Genomic DNA, 18304 nt, shown 5'->3' on the forward strand with positions numbered 1-18304 from the left:
GAAGAAAGCAGCGGAAACTTTCATGAAATGAAGCAAATAATGATTAGCTGAGGTGCCACTCAAGGCACTACAAGGCCGGTGGCCTTACCAAATATAATGTTCCTAGGCCCGGAAGCAGAATTAGCCTCACGGAAACTCAAAGAGCTCTCGATAGAATCGTTACAGACGGCGAACTATCAGACGGCACGAACGTGTATAAGCAAGAATTATGAATGGTTGTTTCAAGACGCAGTAGTCATGCCATGACTATGGGTCGCCGGGTAGCTGGGTGGTGTAATAGTAACCACCCTGGATGACACTCCTACAAAAGCATCTGAGAGAGGTTCCTCGAATACATGTTCGTACAAAGTGTGGTGAGTTCAATCCCCGCGGCTGCTGAAAGACCACATTGGAATAGGACTAAACATACGCACAAGCAGGCTTTCGTTATCGCAACTGGACCAACCTCTAAATATACACCTGCCTGAACCACTCCGGCAGAACAAATGGCGTTGATTGTGCACAACCCACCGAATCTTCCTGTTCCTGGGCCAGAGCCTATAGGTTCAACCACGACTGCGACCAGTGATACTGATGTAAACATGGGATCCAAAGAGGCCGAGAACGGTGAGAACGCAGTGGATACTAGTCAGTTGCAGCCTGTTGATGATGTGAGCGGTTTCGATACGCTGGACACAGCTGAAGGTGATATCGGGGTGATCTCAAGCCATACCAGCAATATTTTCAAAAGCCACTGAAGTCTTCGACTGGACAGCGACGGGAGCGAGCAGACACACGGGGGGCTCACGTGGACGCACGGAACGAGGCTTGCGAGGGATCGCAGGGAGAATGCGGGAGCAAAAACACGCGATAAATGGGGGAAGTGTGTTCCACTGGGGATTGCCCTCTCGGGGGTCGCCCTCGAGGCATCTACAAGGGACTGGGGATGAGCGTTCCGATTGGTCGGTTGGATTTCGGAATAACTTTGCGTTTTTATCGTGACTGCGAGAATACAGGAATCCTATATTGGACTGGCCCAAGTTGGCTTAATAGTATAAAAGGGGCCGTTACAAGAAATTATTTGGACTCTGGGTGTTGTTGATTGAGATGTCTACCCCACATTTTCGGGGTAGTTCTAGTTAAATTTATATTAGCAGAGATGGAGGACACAGACATATATTTGTCTTCATACTAGTTCTATCAGAGTTCAGCCTGGTTGCTTCAGGCAGTAAGTCTTCTGGAATCCACAGCGCTAGGGTATCCGCCAAAAGACTAGAGTCTTGAGCCGAGAGACTCAGACGCGCGTCTCTTTTAAGCTTACGGTGAATGTAAGACCACCTGGATCCTCACATCTTCGTCTGAATGGCGGTACTGGCCTCTCTGGCGCTTAATGGAGAAAACAAGCTGTAGATTTGGACGAACAGAGTATAGCGGTGAGAGGGAATCGAGCCAGGGTCAACGTCATATTGTGTCTGATGAATATGCTCCGGCGGAATTTGGAAAGCAACACGCGTAGCACAACAACTACAAACGATTGTCGCAGCCGACATACCTACGCTCCGCCTACCTTTTGAAGGTAGCGCCTCCCCGCAGCTGGCTGCCTGGCCCACGTTGTTATCACTGGAGCTCTACAACGGTTTGAAAGTTTTGAGGAATTTCTTTTCAGCTGCCAGTAACTTACTGTCCTACCAGTTAGATGACCGTATTGATTCTGCAGACGTGCGTAGCGCTGTTGTTGTTGTTGTTGTTGTTGTTGTTGTTCGCTATTCAGATACGCAGCTACAGCGTCCTCCGCTAACAGGCTTGCGTAACTGGTCTGGGAGAATGTGGCGGCGAGAATAGTAACTGAACCTAGCTCAGACACACCAGTTTGGCGATTCTAATGCTACTGCTATAGCTCCAGGTTCAGATTATACCAGGCTAACACCTTTCACCTTTCAGTCGGACCTATCAAAGCTGATAGAGCGATTAATCATCAGGGACTAATCGCTATTCGCTATATTAGATATTATACAGTAGTAGGAGGCATATATGGCAGGCAAGTAAACCCAGTCGGTGAGCTGCCTATCAATAGGGATACTCTTCGTATCTGAAATTCCAGATTGTCTTTGCCGACTTGTCAAATCCATAACCTTTCGAACTTGTCGCACCGATATGTTGGAGGACTGGGGGCACTACCACATAACGATTCCATTCCTCTTTGTCGGCAATCTTCTCGACCATCATATCAACCAACCAGTCGGTGGTTAGGTCGGTATGTTCCAGAAATCGCGGCACTATCGAACGCGGAAATACCAGGCCCTGCGAGCAGCATCCGTATTTGTTCATTTCATGGACGCCGGGACGAATGGGCCAGATTGTCTGCCGTCCTGCGATGAAGTGTAGTCCGATGAATGCTGGAATAAAAAGAAGGGATATTATCCAGATCGCACTCGAGGGTGTTGTTTTGAAAAACCTTCTCTTCATGAACACCACGAACCCTGTTGCGGCTGCCCAGGCAACAAAAGACAATGCATAATATCTCGGCCACTCCTCCGAATTCCAACCAAGCAGGTCATCAATATAGAAGAGGCGAAGATAGACCCAGTCTTGCCCTGCTATGCTGCGCTGCTGGATCACGTCAAGTGCGTGTAGCGTAGAAGAAAGCCAGCCCTTGGCAGCCAATGTATCATCTTCAACCATAGCGACATAATCTGCACCAGTATCATAACAATCCTTCATCAAATGCGTAAAATCGTAGATGGTCTTGTTGCGATACCATCCTCCTTCCTCCCATTCGCGGATTTGCTCGTAATCGGGGTCATCCTCTTTCGGGTACAGGAGGACGCGGTCGGGTAGGACTTCTACCCACTTCTCCGAGAAAATTGGGTGGGTAGAGGGATCAGTATGTCCAATGAGCAGATCAAGGAATATAGTGTCTCGTTCCGATTCGGTAAGACCCCCCAGAAGGGAGGCGATTGTCAACCCTACATACTGTGCTCTTCTTCGGCGAACCGTCACTATCCCCACGCAAATTGTAGCCTGACTATTACTGAGTGGCTTTGCTCGGGAAGGGAAATCGCCAGCCCTGCTGAGAAAAGTCTTCGCTTCCTGGATTCGGTGGGCGGAGTAGCGTTGTTCGTAGGCACGATTTGGATCGAAAAAATTGGATGTAGGGTCGCGGTAGCTTGTTGAACGGTAATAGCTGATTGAGAGGAGGTAAAGAACACTGAATACGCCTAACAATAAGCCCGTTGGATGTAGAGATGATCTACCAGAAATTAGGTGACGAAGACGTGATAGATTAGTCATTTGTGGATTCGCAAGAAGGCCTAAAGGGCCGCCGTGAAACAGGAGACATTAGTAGTTGGGGAGAGAAGGAATTTGAAGAGAGAAACGGAAGGTGAGGATTCAAGGGGTGGGGAGGGAGACAAAGGAAGGGATGATCCAATGCAACCCTTGGGACCATCAGGGAAAATAAGGTTGGTTTAGAACGGCTTAAGCAGTTGACAAGGGACCCCACCCCCAGATTGATCACCAACATTCTAGCCAGCGGGATATGCTGTCACAGACTTCATATGATGTCTACGTGATATTAACACCTCCGTTGCCTAGATGAATATAAGTTGTTATTCAGAGAAGTTTCGTTGGCAGCGGTGACTTCTATTAATGACTTCAGGTATGTCAGAGAGTCCTTTAGAAGACGAAAGTTGCTTGTCAAGTCAGCACTAAGGGTTGGGTTGGATCCGGAGTTATTCCGGTCCGAGGATGCACTAAACCCAGCCACGGCTGATGGACCAATATTGTCCTCTTTACATTGGTCAACATCAGCTTTGCGGCAATCATGGAGGGGCTTTCGAATGATAATAGCCTCTCTAAAGCTCCGCGATCCGGCAATAACTCATCCGCTCCCTCATCAAAGCGGGTCCGCGTCGTTGTTTCGCAATCAAAACGAGGCTGCGTGACTTGCAAGTATGGCATGGTCTTCATCTTGCCATCATGGCACAAAGTCGACTGACCAAGATGCAGGGCACGTCGGGTCAAGTGCGACGAGCAAAAGCCCCTGTGTCGGCGATGCCTTCAAGCTGGTCGAGTGTGCGGCGGTTACAGCCATGAGCCCAAGTCATCATTGTCATCAGCTTTGCAACCTGCTTTGAAATGTGGGGTCACAATGGACAGCCATGCGGAAAGGTTAAGCTATCTTGCAGCTCATGTGTTGTCTCTAGATAACAGAGGCTGTTCTCCGCGAGAAGATAGTGCTTGGGGACGTATATTTCTCCAGCTATCGAGTCAGGTCGAATGTGTCAAGGCCGCCGCGGTCGCTTTCGGGGCGGCGTATGAATCATCGCAGATAAACTTGATCGGCCATCGGCCATACTCCACCTGGAACTATTATGGCCCAGCTCTAGCAAGGCTGCGATCTGATTTTCACAATGAGAGCATCGGTGCAGAGTCCCTGGCTCTGGCATCCATGGTCCTAGCCTACGTGGAGATCCTAAGCCAACACGAGCAAAATGCGTTCACTCATTTCCTTGGGGCCGTACAGATCCTGACGAAGGCCGAGCAGCGTCGCTGGCAAGCTTCATCTGCCGACATTCTCAGTACTATCAAAGATGCACTAGTAAAGATAAACCTCCTCATTGGCAGCTACGGTTTGTCCCAGACACCGCAATATATGTACCTGGACTTTCCCAGAGTACCGACTGGAGACGATGCGTTCTGTGAACCCGAGCTTGCGATTGACGCCGCAATGCACTGCCTTTATCGATCCTATCAGTTCATTGAGCAGGCTTCACACTTGCGATACACGTATACTAACTGGAAAGAGCATGATCCCACCATGTGTAAGGCTCAATCTGATGCGGCGGCTGATTGTCATTTTGTTCTTGATTGCCTTGCAGCGCTCGCCACGCCGCTGCAAGCCCGCTGTTCGTCCGCGACGCCGACGCCGAGAGATTTAGACATGCTGGCTGAGATTTATGCGATTCGGACACAGCTAACATCGGCGTTAATTTTCATCTTGTGTGCTCACAGCCCGTACGAAACTGCGTACGATGAACATCATGACCAATTTCAAAGCATAATAAGTGATGCTGCCGCGTCGGCGCGGCTTAGGCGGCGGACCAAACCCAGTGCTTTCAAACGCTTCTCAACGCGCCCGGGAATTGTTAGCCCTCTCTTTATCGTGAGCATCAAGTGCAGAAATCCGTCACTGCGTGCTTTAGCGACGACTTTACTTAACGAACAAAGCCGCGAGGGGCCTGCCGATGGACGAATCCTGGCGGCCATCGGTGCTCGACTGGCCGCCCTAGAGACGTCTTCCAGTGTTCCTTCTTCTCCCAGCGCTCCTCTGGCTGCCTGCGACATTGTCGAAGGACAGAGAGTGTACGGTTACTCGGTGTCTCCAAACTCCTTGGGAGACAGCCGCCGCGTCGTAGAAGTTATTTTCCAGCGGCCTAACCCCCCTCTCATGCAAGGGTGGGGACATACTGATTATTCCTGCCAGGATGGTTGGATGTACTGGTCAGAAACTATCGAGATATAAGATATTCATTAGCTCAATTGTGCACGGAAGCGGCTGATCGCTATATATGTATGGAGAGACCCATCAACTCCCGCTAAGCTGCTCGCATCCCTGACCCCTTCCTAGTCCTGTGCCGAACACATAACAATATCCATTCAGAACCACATATTATCTGTTTTGAATCGGGTGGTGGTTTATTGGCCTTACGTGTGCATGGGCAATGTATTATCTCGATGTCGGGTCTTTTATTTAACATCCCACGGGGGTCTGATTGATGCCTTCCATTCGCCGTTAAAGTGCTGGTGGAGCTCAGCTCGGTGTTTGTTGCTGCTAAACCGGATTAAGTAAAGACTCGAGGGGTGCATAAGTGGAGATCATCTCGGTCTTTTGACAGTTTATTGATGCTTATTGGTCTGTATGATATATTGGTCGGTAGCCTAGTCTTGCTTACGCTTCCTCTAGTCCTCAATCGAGTATAATCACATTTTGACTTGGCTTGGCCCCGCCGCAGCGCCCTCATATCCGTCAATATCGTTGCAGGATGCATGAGGATGACATCAAAAAGGCAGGAGAGAGACTGGGATGGCTTTTAGCAGTATAGTCAAACGAGTTAGATCTCTTCAGGCACCAAAATAATTCTTAGTCTAGATTACTGGCTGGCTGACTGCCGGGGCAGGTTATTAAGAGGACCGCATCCCGCTCCCTGAGTCTACGATCTCTATCTCTTCGTCTACGCCGTATTCCTCAGTTCTTCGTTAACTCGACGTTTTTAATCACTGCTCTAGACTCAATCACAGAGCGTTGCATATCATGGCCCAGAAAATGGCGATAAACATAGCAGCGAATAGAACAGTCGACGTTACCCTGCGAGCGCTACAGCTCATCTTCGCCATCATCGTCATGGGTACAGACGGCTGCGGTATGAACCCACCAATGCATACAACTCTATCAAGACATCCATTAAGTCTAACTACCATCGCCTAGCTATCCACGTCTATCGCGGCCACACTGACTACGTGCACTTCATATACGGCAACTTCTACGCTTACGCCGGCGTCCCTGACGAGTGGGGCTTCTTGATGTTTTGTGCTGGGTGGACATTTCTGGGCGTTATCTTTCTCTTCTTCACTGCAGGAATCAGCTTCGCAGAGCATGCAGTGATTGGCTCTGTTTCTGTCATTGTTGAGGTTGTGGCTCTTCTCTCATGGCTCGCGGGTTTCATTGCCGTGGCTGTTAATGTGGGGAGTAATCCGTGTCCGGCGGAAGAGAATGACTGTGTGTTGCTCAAGGTTGCAATAGTCTTCGGCGCATTAGAATGGCTGGTGTTTGTGATTACGACTATTCCGACCATAAAGCTTGTCTTTAACAGCACTCGCCGGCAGAAGACATCGACCATCGAGACCACGACACCAGTTTAAGGCACGGGATGATGACATTCCCAGTGAGCAACACAACTATGATTTCCAACACAGATGCCCAAAAACATACTTTCTATGTCTTTTGTATCGTGTTTGTTGAGACGCCTCGAAATAAATAGAGGTTATGCTAGAGCATATACAGAGTTAGTTTCTTCAGTCTGGGCGAACAAGAATATCGGGAATACTGGGAACCTAGTGCATGGGTTTATTCCAGCAACATCCGGTGCCAGAACCAGGATAAGCTCTGCAATCTACTTTTGCGCTACTTTGCTACATAGCCAAGCCATTAAGCTAGTAGGACCCGATTTCCCGGAGTCAGTTGTGAAGTAGGAATATATATACATATATATTATATTTAATCATCACCGAGACTCTAATTTGGTGAAACTCAAAGCCCTATTTATGACCAGTGTCCTTTTACTCATCATCACACCGTCCAGAATGCACGCCGTTTTTTATTCACTTAGCGTAATCAGAAACTTTCACTTTATTTGTGCGAATTAAAGGAAAAAGTACAGAAATGGAAATCAATATATCTACCCACTCCTTGTAGAAAGAAGAGTTTGTACTCTACGTTCGTTACACTCCTTACCAAAAAGAGAAAGAGTGATGCAAAAACATACAACAGAAGGGATTCGCTGGTGGTCACCCACCCAACTACTAACCTCCCGGCGTGTGGCTTAAGTACGGCTGAGCGGACGGGAAGCCCTGTTTTCCACACCCTGTGGTCGTATGTATCAGATTCACGTTGCATAAAGTTAATATGGTTGCCAAATTCTTTTAATTTAAATGTTGTGTTTATTATAACCCTCTTAATCAAATGCAGAAGGGTGGAGGGTTGTCTACTCGGTCCAGTTCCTGAGGCAATGATTTGCCGACAACACCTAAGGAAGTTGCGAATCGCAATGCTTGCATTCAGAATCTTATCAGGCGCTTAACATGGATTGCGATCATTCTTCAGTCCCCGTTTATAGATCAGTTGGAAAGAGAGCCCGAAAGGCACAATTGGTGCATTGAATAAAACTGTGGCATTGTGGAGACTGTGTGAGATATTGAGGAGAAACAATGTGCAGCTTATGGTTATCGGTTAGCTTCATTGTATTGAATAGGTAACAGCGACATCACCCCATGTCTGAGCATAGCGAGCACAGGAATCACAGCCATATAGAACATAGCTACCGTCCATCGTCATTCGTGAGGTTCATCGATATTACCCGACAAAAGCCTGGACATGGCGAGGACAACCACGTTTTAGCCTCTCCGAGGCGCAGGAGGATCGAAAACTTGGAACAGTTCTTGCTGGGAAGGGGCAGCTAAAGTGAAGGCAGGTAAGATAATATTGCTTCATTCTATACACAACTAACTAAGGGAAATGGGTCCTAGCTTAACGGCTTGGCTATCTACTAAAATGACGCAAGAGTTTGCAGAGCTCATATTGAATTGGCCAACCATATATTGATAAAATGAGAAAGTGCACGCCTTTTGAGTTTGAACATGCCTTTGTTTTACCGAGTCCGTACCGCATAAAGATCATGATTCTAAGCCGTCTGACAGGTTCTCGTGCTTAGAAAACATCACCAGGCAAGCACCCTTCACAGATTCGGTTCGCTGCACATAAACAGTCAATCGATACATCAGCATAGAGAGGTATTATCAAGTGTAGTACTACTAGGAGTTTAAACTGTTCACTCGTTGACTGTCGGCCAGACAGAACCGTGCTGTACTTGTACCCATTTATTACCACTAGTAGTATATGTCTGTACAACTTTACCAGCTTCTGGGTGACGCCCATAATCCTTGGTACCAGGTGTGCTCGGGATGACAGATCTGCCTCCGATCTAGTGGGAGTTCAGGTTGCATAGTAATCGGTCCAATGCAAACACCCCCGGACATAGTATATATACACACATTACAGCCGAACATCTTTTACCCCAGTGAACATTTACTTCGAATACTAAGCTTTGAGGCTTGTGTGTTACAGAAAGGTAACACCGAGCTGCGCTGAAAGAGACCGTATATTCAAAGTAGATGACTGTGCACGAGGATTGTATGTATGTCTGTGCGAGTGGTGAATTGTTTTTTAGGGCTAAGCCTAACATCATAGAATACCGTGGGCTGGTAATTCGAGTGAATAGGCCACCTGAGAAACAATTGTAGGTGAGAGAGGTGAGAAGGTCTGCCTTACCTCCTACATGGTCCCAGTTCAGGCATTTTGAGAAACACAGGACCGCCTCTCTCTTTCTCGTCCTCGTGCACCAACCATAACTGCTGCAACACATATAATCTCATTTTCACCATAAAATCTGCTGCAACACAACGAGTGTCTACTGAACGAAACGCCACCCCAACTCTGAACGAAAGATGAGCGACCCAGATGCCAAGAAGAAGACTGAGGAGGTGGAGAAAGACAGCTGGGCTGGTAGCTTCGCACTACCTGAGACCCAAGACGATTGGAAGATGCTGGAGAAATTGGGCAAGTTAAAAAATTCGACGCTACATTCGATTAAGAAGATGGCCTCAGGAAGCAAAGTGCTTCGTAAACAATTTGTTATGTTTCGGACTATATGGCCTTTCCCTCGACCTAGGGATCAATTTTATCAGAGAATTTTTGAATATGGCATTGACGACGCAACTTTGAAACAAGCCATCGAAGTTGTTGATGGATCTAAGGAATTCAAAAGATACCTGGCGTTGATAGAGGCCAAGATACCAGCTGACAACTTGGTCGAATCGGATCCGTTGTGGGCCGGCTCCTTTATGCCCGTCCTACGCTATCAGGAGGACTGCTTGAACTACATTCCGCCGCCCGACACTCCCACCACCAGGAACAGAAAAAGAAAGTTAAGAGGATCCATCCCCTGGCTCGAGACTGGCAACCAAGGTTAGTGAGAAATTGGCCCACTATGTTTTCAGCTCTGATAGCTGATTGCGATGAAAAGAGGTCCCCGGAGGAAAGTATTACGCCTCAGACGAGGCAGTTGTGAACGCTGCGCTTCTACTCTTTTTACAAGCTGTTACAGGCCTGTCCGGCAATCATGATGTGAAGTGGACCATTGAACGCGTCTCGTTTCAACTGGATTTTACTAACGCTCGATTTACAACAATCACCGACGGCGCCATGGTGACCAAGAATAGTGGTAAAACTCGGGGTCTTTGCGAAGTAAAGAGAAAACAGCTCGGTCATACAGATCAAAGCGCGGCAACGGTTTCTATGCAGGAGACGGCAGAGCTAGTCGGGCTGATCAAGAAAAACGGTTCCACGGTATTCCTGAATGGCCAGTAAGTGTTGCTGCACTTGGAACTGTATTGTTTGAATGTATGCTAACAACAGCAGTCACCTCCTAACTTCGCAGTACGCGAACGAGATCTATCTCCTATTCGCAAAGGCGCAGGTGTCATACCATGAATACCTCAAAAAGGGAGCAATTGGTAATGATGACTTCTTAGTCATCCAGAGATGTGGCCCCTGGCGGGTGAACGATCCAGCCTGTATGGAACAATTGGCTGTCATCATTTTAGCCATTGTTTTGCTGGCGGACAAGGCTCGATTCGTTAGTTGAGATACTGAAATTATGGGAGCGAACCAGTAGTTACGTTTGCTTTGGACGCCGGCGATTCATTCCTTTCGGCGCTTGGTCAGATGCGCAGCAATATGGGTTGTTTTGTTAAGAGGATCTTTTCTCAGTCTTAGAAAACACTCCCGAGAGATGTACCGGCGTTTGTTGAAGCGTTTGCACGGCCCAGTGAGGTTATGAAATGCATTGATGCGTCGATGCATCAGAACCGAACGCTGAACTCGTCAATGGGATGGGCTTTAGCATTTGAATAGTTGTGACATGTATTTCTATCTAGTATTTCACTTTGTATGTGATTCAGAATGCGAGGGAGAAGGATATTGTACACAAACAAAACATAAACTCAGCAACCATAATGCACATAGAGCCAGTTCACCCCAGTTTACATTTCAAAAACGCGCAAAAGCAGAAGCTTAGACAGAGGGCCATCCGCCAGACCAGTTAATGACATTCCAGCCAAACTGCTTGTCGCCATCAGCATAGCCGATGTCAGTGTTGAGGTAATGGTAGTAAAGGATCGGTCCGTATTCAGGATCATCAAAGACACCCTGGCCACCAGGTGCGTAGACGTTATCGTGACTTTCTAAAACGGGAGTACCGCCGTTAGCCTGGCAATCATTGCCATCTTTATCGACCTATTTGTTTGAATCAGCGTTAGAGAACAAACCACCAGAACCCATAACCTGGAGAAACTTACAAATCCACCGGTAGCCTTGGTGCTGCGACAAACCATAATCTTATACTCCTCGCCAGGGGCCGGGCGATCGGTGTCAAGGCCACAGCATGTACCCGACGAGAAAAAAAGATAGTAGTAGTTACCGTGCTGGTACATGTATGCTCCTTCTTCGGCCTGACTTCCCGTGGAGTTGAAGGCAAGGTTGTATGCAGAGCTGCCAGCAGACCTGGTTCCCGCTGCGTTCATCGGAACTTGGTAAATGTCGTCGTAGAAAGAGCCAAAGTTCATGTAGAAAGCCCCATCAGCTTTGATGAGATTGGGATCAATGGCATTGTAAAGCTTGCCACTGTGAGAAGAAACGCCGATCGATCCGTGGTCAGTCCAGGTGTTGAGCTCCATGGTAGGGGAGGTGGCGAGGCCGATGGCAGAATTCTGGGTGCCGAACGTGGAGACCGCATAGAATACGTAGTAGGTTTGCTCGATGTAATGAATATCGGGTGCCTTTATTGACACAGGGTATTAGCAATGTGAGGCAAACAGTAGCGTAGCGTACAGTCTGGACTCCGCAACTGACCCACAAGTCTGTGTTTCCAGCGAGGTTGATCTTTGAACCAGCAGGGACAACAGATCCAACCCCTTCCCAGGGGCCGTTCAGGGAGTCCGAGGTGGCATACGTGATCTCACCACCAGTGGAAAAGCGGAAGTATTTGCCATCGGATACGCGACGCATGAGACCAGGGTCACTAATGACACATAGACCCGAGCACGGCTCAGGGTTGGCGTAGGCATAGGCCAAGCCGGGGAGGATGGCGAGGGCTGCAAGATTCAAAAACATGGCTTGAGAAAGAGGCAGAAGGTGATGTAGTACTTAGGAAAGCAGTCAGGGCCGTCCCCAAATAAATAAATAAGCCTATAATTCTCAGCTGGGCACGAGAAAAGGGGTTTTCAGGTGAAATATCTCTCCTGGACATCCGTGTCCCCCAAGCACCCTGTACCACCCGCAGACATGAAGGTGGAGTATGTTCAAAGCAACTGTACCCTGACTGATTTCATGTTACTTTGGAAACATCACCCGAATTGTCTAGGATGCCGGTACAAACCAATCATCGAGAGCTTACAGGGCTATGGAGCACCATCCTTAGTTTCGCAGTCTCAAAATATGAAGGAACAGGCACGACCAGAACCAAGGGATCCACCACCGCAGGGTCGCTAGGAAAGGTACAAAGCCTAAGATGACTCTGAATGTCTGCAGTCGCATGCTAAGCCATATCCAGATTTACTTTGGTCGCAGTTATACATACAGGAATAGGGGGCCAATTAAATTCAAAATATTGCTATACAGTCACGGTAGCCCATCGCTTCATCTAAATTTCCCGTTTAGCAAGATTGAAATGCAAAACCCTTCAGGCTTCGAGATCCTTCAAATATTAACCTCGGATCAGAAAGTGCCGGCCTATGTCTCCCTTTCCGCTATAATTTTGTTCAACCGTTCATTAGGCGGTGGGATTGCCCATGTCACCACAAATCTCAGAGTGGGCCAACATAGCTGGATAGTATTGTGGATGGAGCTCTGCTGCCTACTGTTGTGCCTGCGAAAGTGAGTTTCAAAAGAAGTACGCTCTGAGCCATGATATTGTAGAAATACATCCTTTTGTGCCTCGAAAGGGCATGATCAGGCTCACTCTTCTTCGGCAGTTGGACAGCCGACAAACATAGAATAGGGCTGGTTATAGTGGGGGGTGTTTCTTCCGCTAATAATTCATTGGTGACAGGCGTTGCAACGAAGTGGAACACTTTCATGTCCCTGAAGCGCCACAATCGTAAGTGGGCACTGCGTAGGAGGCGGAAGTGGGATCTAAGTCACCCGCTAAGACCAATTCACTCCGAGTATGTCTCAGATTTCAAGCCAGCGGTGCTACTGGTGCTGCTACCGCATACCCTGCCTTCAGAAGATAGAAGAAGCTAATCTCGCTGTGTTCACGGCGATGCCACTTCTTCATAGAAAAGGTTCGATACTTACTTCCATACGAGCGATTCCAGCGTCAAACAGGCCTGTGTCTATACATAACGTTACTATTGGGTAAAAAGAAGTCGAAAGCCAACCTGCATGGGGAGTAAAGATCAGCAAAGTATACGGTCATAGACGTGGTCAATAATGCAAACAGTCTAAACTAGTCAAACACTTCTAGCGACAGGGTCCATGTTAGGATCGGTCAATTATAGGCGATCACTGTCAGCTATGAGACGATCGCAAACATCAAGGGTTTTATCAGTGGGCCTGGGGCTTACAGTGCGCACAGCTTTCCCAAAATGGTATCGGCCAAGATGTAGCTACTGGTTAGAACTTTCAACCCGAAACACTAATCCTCTGAAGATAGGTACGGAATTACGGATACGGAGTGCATATCCACTTCTCACTCAGAGCTCCACCTTTCACTGATAAGCTTCAGGCTCTGCCAAGTTAATTAATTTATCCGGGTATACATCGGACTGCCCGGATGTGATTTCCTTACTGTCCCACCTGATCTAGAAAGATATTACTCACATGACAGGCCTATCTGACAGGCAAAGGGTGAGATACATTGGGAATCCGTGAAGGTGTAGCGAGTAAATTTCCGCTTTATAATCGTCCTCGGAAAGCGATCATGCAGGTGAGTATAATGGACATGTTATGACTGCCAACTGAATCTTTCGCCTGCTGCACCAGAACGGTCTATCGGAGATCAATCTGTCCCTGACTTCGAAAGCAAGTCCACTAGGCTGGGCGATGGGCTCGGGTCATTTTGTGGTGATTTTAGTGGCAGGTTCCGTAATAACTTGGAGTAACTGCCTGTATATGATCTTTTCTGTTACGCGACGCCAGATCATCCATGTCAGATGTGCATGTATCACCGCAGAGTACAATGAGAATTATTCAGCATGTTGGCTGTATTCAGATCATTACCAGGCATTCACTTTCAAGGGTCGTGTCCGAAAACGGACTAGCGGGCTATACACACTTTGGTGACAGTGTTAGTATGTTCCGCTGATGACAGGGTTCTGACGCGGTCATTCGCCATTCGTTTCTAACTTTTCCGACTTTCGCTGAAAGCTCGCACTCTTACTATGTCCATTAAACGAACCTGGGGTAGAATCGTGGGGAGTATGAGAAGGCTCTCCATCATGGACAACGACAAGGCTGAAGAAGCTTTAGAAACGCTGGAACAGACCTGCTCTATCCTCTGGAACGCTAAAACTGGCACTGTTCCAAACGAAGTACTCGCTCGTCTGCCGCTGTCACTTGTAAGCCTTGATCACCAGTCTGTTACCTCAGGGCTGAACGTGCGTTACTTCATTCCGTGGAAGGAGGGGGATCTACGACGTTACGAAAGAAATCTTGCGCCCGTGGAAGGAAATGAGAGGATTTCATGTGATGAGAATGTTCTCCTAAATGGATGTCCGGTGGGATACAGATTGTCCAGGCCATGGGGTAGCGGTGGGGAATGGGCGGAAACAATGTGTTCTCGTTTGCTTACAGAAGTGGACATTGCACCCCGCAAAGGCACTCAGGGTGATATGCTAGCCTTGAAGTCGGTGACTGGATGGAGACACCATATGTACGTATATTTTCTGCAACCATGCTGCGAGCCTGACTCACTTTATGCGTGAACAGCGGGATTCCTGATGAGCCCCCAATTCCACAGCCGTGGTACATACAGAGGGAAAGCTACCAATGGGGCCCATACTGTTACTGGACGTTGCGCGGCAATAAACACCCACACGTCAAGGCCTCGATGTTCCATGGCGTTTATGGCATCGATGGAATGGTCTTAAGGGAAGAGATCATGGTTATCATCCTTGTAATGATCAGTCGACTGGAAAACAAAGACTTCAGAAAGCATGCTGTCGTTCCTGTATGTCATCTCCATTTCTTATGGGAAGCTTTTTCACGCTTCTATATCTAACCCTTCTTGCTTCTCGTCACCTAGGTTATGCTATTTTCGTTCATGAGAAACCGCCGTGGCCGCATTCTGTTGGCACATTGCCTGGGGAACAGACTCGTTATCGAGATGTCGCCTCTATGTCCATTCGAAGTTGGAGAGGAGGGATGGAATGATTCTCTGGCCCTGTTTACGCGCTATCAGGCTGCTGGACCTTCATCAACGGATACAACCAAGTTTCCAGTTGGGCCTGACGGAACTTAGAGCATTGTGGTATTTCCTTGGCAAACCGGAGATACTTACTCTAAGACTATTATGCTTGACATTTAACAGCATCGAAGGTCCTCGTCTGCCTTGATGGCTTCCTGAATACCCTGCCTGGGAATCTCCTTTGGGCGTTACGCCATTCCCTCTAGTTTCATCTTTTACGAGCTGTAGAAGAAGAGATATCGAAATAAACCAAAAATAATAATAATAAGATAAAATAAAATGAAAAGCACGCTTGAGACTATAAGATAAGTTGCCCTCAGTGAAGTTCTTTCTTAAGATGCCAATGCATAGTGAAATGACGAAGTCTCTTCCTGTGACCTAGATGTAATGCTGCAATACCTGAAATAGTTAGGTACGCACTGGCTTTGATGAACCAGAGATAGAGGCTGGAGGTTTGTTAGTATAAAATCGAGCGGGCTGATTATTCTTGGTGAGCTAACTCAACTGTACTAGTCGCTTACTATGACAATAACAGCTCGTTGTTTCATGCCTTTGGGGCTGTTGACCAGCACTTGGGTCTCTTGTTACAGGTTGTGAATATTCGATCCCGATGTTTCTCACCCAAACCGTAATAAATGCTACGCGGGAGGCAGGGTTCTGTAACTCGTAAGTAGGAACCGGGACGGCTTTCTATTAGCCAACAGTTGTGATCCTTAGACTGCGTCGTAATTGCTAGACCGTAGTCTGCCAACCTTTTGATCAATAACATCGAGTCTGATCTGTCCGGTGAGCATCAAGTTTGGAGAGCAGTTCTGATTATGGAATCTGTAATGATAGCATAAATAAGACTTGCTCTCGTCGGAAAAGGCTGACCTGTATTCCTGGCACAAACGCTTCCTAGGTTTCAATATAGCGCAGAATATGCAGTAATAGCTAGATCAGGGATAATTTTTGCAGAAGTTCCGCTCAAAAGGCAATCGAAAAAGGCAACAAATTGAAAAGTATTGGAAAAGATGATAAGAAAGCGGCCCTGCATGTTAGGAATTCTTGGCCGGGAATCAGGAACTATAATTGAATCATTAGGTAGCCTCCATCCTTAGACTACCGTGCAATATTCGATTGATTAAGACAATTCCCTGGCCAGTGAAGGTTAAGCCTGTATTCTCACAAACTTATATCATTATTATAAAGATCTAGTGGAATACAGACTGTGAATAGGTTGGTAATCTTGCTAACTAGACAACAGAAAAATGAGGTTCTCTGGTTACCATACGAGATAGGGATAAAAAAATCAGACTTATGACTTGAGCTTCAGTGCTATTCCTACTCCATACGGAGCCACTATCTACTCCAATTCCGAGAGCAGATTAACCTTCCATCGGAATTCCGAGCATGGCCGAAAAATTAACTTTGTATTTCAACTAATCCTCTTCCGTGGTCCATTTCCGAGCGGCATTACTATGACCCGAGGGTTGCGGTCGGAAAAAGGGAACATCGAGTTTGCTCTGCAATGACTGATGATTTCTACACTTCGTTCATTATTCTCGAGATATCCTTCTCTGCAGATCTCACAGTGCGAATTACATCAAAATCAGATAAAGAATGGCTAGAAGCCAGAGTCGCCCCCCTCGAAGAAAAGCATGTAGTAACTGCATTAAGTCCAAGGTACGGTGCACTCTAGATCGACCCGCATGCTCTCGATGCAGGGTGACCGGCCGAAACTGCGATTATGGTACTACGACTCTGGCTTTGGGGCAGCGAAATTCCTCTCGCCTACAAGAAGGACATGGTGGAGAAGCCGGTTCGTTAGAGAGTCAAAGTGTAACTTCTCCTTCAGTCCCAGAATCCTGTTCAAGAGTGTTGCAGACGCCACCATCTTTGTCATATACTCCCAGTCCTTCTGCCAACAATATCATATGGGACCCGCCAACCCAGCAGGCTCAGGAGCCTCCCGTCGAAGCAACGTCGAAAGAAAAAGTACTGAACTTCGAAGCGATCCATTTGACCCCGAGCTCTATTGCAGAGGATATTCGCGACCGGTGGCTTAGGCCGTTTTTCCTGCCTGCGCACGGGCGAAGTGAAACTCCGAAAGTCTGCCATCCTTATACCCTGCAATTTCTTGCACGGATCTTGAAGACATATCCACGATATATGTTGAGAGACGGACGACCGCCTCCTATTATTCACCATGTTCAGGTCACAGAGAATAAGACGCCTCGAGCACTCGCGAATTGCTACAGCCTGGTACGTATGTGGGAACAGGCAGTCCCAGGGAGTGAGGAGATAGTCATGAATACGGTCGCACGGGAAATGGAACGGCTCGCTAGTGAGGTATGCATATCCCTTAGTGCACATGTTATGAAGCAAAGGTGGTAACAGGATTAAAGAGTCCAAATCAACATGACTACGAGCTCCTCTCTAGCTTTCAAGCCTACCTCATCTATTCAATCTTAATCTACTTTGGCCCTCAAGGTGGTTTCTCAGACACAATCATGATAACCCTCATGGATATGGCATCTCAGACCGCTCGAAACGGCCTCTTCTGTGATGCCGAGTTAGCACGGACCAGACCGACATGGGAATCCTGGATTGTCGCAGCCACAAAACGCCGTGCAATTTTCACTCTCTACCTCTTTAGCAATATCTATAACGCTGACCGTATGCTACCTAATTTCGTCGCAGAGGAGCTGAGAGGCGTATATGCGCCGGGTAATAAGACACTATGGGAAGCGGCTGACCGAGAAACGTGGAATAAGGAGTACGATAGATACCTATTAGATTGGCAAGATGGAAGCTTGGAAATATCTGAATTATGGCCATCTCCGGAGAAGGAGGAGCCGGAACGGAGGAGAAGGATCGAACACTGGGTTCAAACAGTTGATGAGTTCGGCATGATGATGTACAGTGTTTGTGCCCATATCCATGGGTCCTAATCAAGGATATGCGACTCCAGTTGTGAATTGCATGCTATTTAAATTCTTTGTGCGCTCATTTCTTCTATATTGTACGATGTATAGTGTAGG

The 18304-nt window shown here is 47.5% G+C and overlaps 7 protein-coding genes across 7 annotated transcripts; 5 read left to right on the top strand and 2 right to left on the bottom strand.

Moving 5' to 3' along the window:
• Positions 1 to 1090: 1090 nt before the first annotated feature.
• Positions 1091 to 3604, bottom strand: BO87DRAFT_419197 (uncharacterized protein; the record flags this gene model as incomplete). Its single annotated transcript, XM_025626931.1, has 5 exons — positions 2130 to 3604; positions 1661 to 1830; positions 1532 to 1607; positions 1301 to 1365; positions 1091 to 1114 (listed from the first exon to the last, which is right to left on the bottom strand). The coding sequence occupies exons 1-5, from the start codon at positions 3268 to 3270 to the stop codon at positions 1091 to 1093; spliced, it is 1476 nt and encodes a 491-aa protein (XP_025475567.1). The 5' UTR covers positions 3271 to 3604.
• A 209-nt stretch (positions 3605 to 3813) lies between these two features.
• On the top strand, positions 3814 to 5893 carry BO87DRAFT_410041 (uncharacterized protein). The gene is made up of 2 exons (XM_025626287.1): positions 3814 to 5551; positions 5609 to 5893. Exon 1 carries the CDS (start codon positions 4130 to 4132, stop codon positions 5501 to 5503), a length of 1374 nt encoding a protein of 457 aa, XP_025475568.1. The 5' UTR covers positions 3814 to 4129; the 3' UTR covers positions 5504 to 5551; positions 5609 to 5893.
• Positions 5894 to 6091: 198 nt separating this feature from the next.
• Positions 6092 to 7033, top strand: BO87DRAFT_367740 (MARVEL domain-containing protein). Its single transcript, XM_025621902.1, has 2 exons — positions 6092 to 6401; positions 6467 to 7033. The coding sequence occupies exons 1-2, from the start codon at positions 6293 to 6295 to the stop codon at positions 6898 to 6900; spliced, it is 543 nt and encodes a 180-aa protein (XP_025475569.1). The 5' UTR covers positions 6092 to 6292; the 3' UTR covers positions 6901 to 7033.
• Positions 7034 to 9657: 2624 nt separating this feature from the next.
• BO87DRAFT_318328 (uncharacterized protein) lies at positions 9658 to 10460 on the top strand (the record flags this gene model as incomplete). The annotated part of the gene is made up of 3 exons (XM_025619799.1): positions 9658 to 9781; positions 9840 to 10179; positions 10235 to 10460. 3 exons carry the CDS (start codon positions 9658 to 9660, stop codon positions 10458 to 10460), a joined length of 690 nt encoding a protein of 229 aa, XP_025475570.1.
• A 428-nt stretch (positions 10461 to 10888) lies between these two features.
• Positions 10889 to 11986, bottom strand: BO87DRAFT_400766 (arabinan endo-1,5-alpha-L-arabinosidase; the record flags this gene model as incomplete). Its single annotated transcript, XM_025625553.1, has 3 exons — positions 10889 to 11110; positions 11173 to 11652; positions 11726 to 11986. The coding sequence occupies 3 exons, from the start codon at positions 11984 to 11986 to the stop codon at positions 10889 to 10891; spliced, it is 963 nt and encodes a 320-aa protein (XP_025475571.1).
• A 2327-nt stretch (positions 11987 to 14313) lies between these two features.
• Positions 14314 to 15530, top strand: BO87DRAFT_446566 (uncharacterized protein; the record flags this gene model as incomplete). The annotated part of the gene is made up of 3 exons (XM_025628226.1): positions 14314 to 14747; positions 14804 to 15044; positions 15120 to 15530. 3 exons carry the CDS (start codon positions 14314 to 14316, stop codon positions 15333 to 15335), a joined length of 891 nt encoding a protein of 296 aa, XP_025475572.1. The 3' UTR covers positions 15336 to 15530.
• Positions 15531 to 16825: 1295 nt separating this feature from the next.
• On the top strand, positions 16826 to 18269 carry BO87DRAFT_367743 (Zn(II)2Cys6 transcription factor domain-containing protein). Its single transcript, XM_025621903.1, has 2 exons — positions 16826 to 17612; positions 17669 to 18269. The coding sequence occupies exons 1-2, from the start codon at positions 16884 to 16886 to the stop codon at positions 18212 to 18214; spliced, it is 1275 nt and encodes a 424-aa protein (XP_025475573.1). The 5' UTR covers positions 16826 to 16883; the 3' UTR covers positions 18215 to 18269.
• Positions 18270 to 18304: the final 35 nt, after the last annotated feature.

Source organism: Aspergillus neoniger (assembly GCF_003184625.1).
Source record: "Aspergillus neoniger CBS 115656 unplaced genomic scaffold BO87scaffold_40, whole genome shotgun sequence".
Lineage (NCBI taxonomy): Eukaryota > Fungi > Ascomycota > Eurotiomycetes > Eurotiales > Aspergillaceae > Aspergillus > Aspergillus neoniger.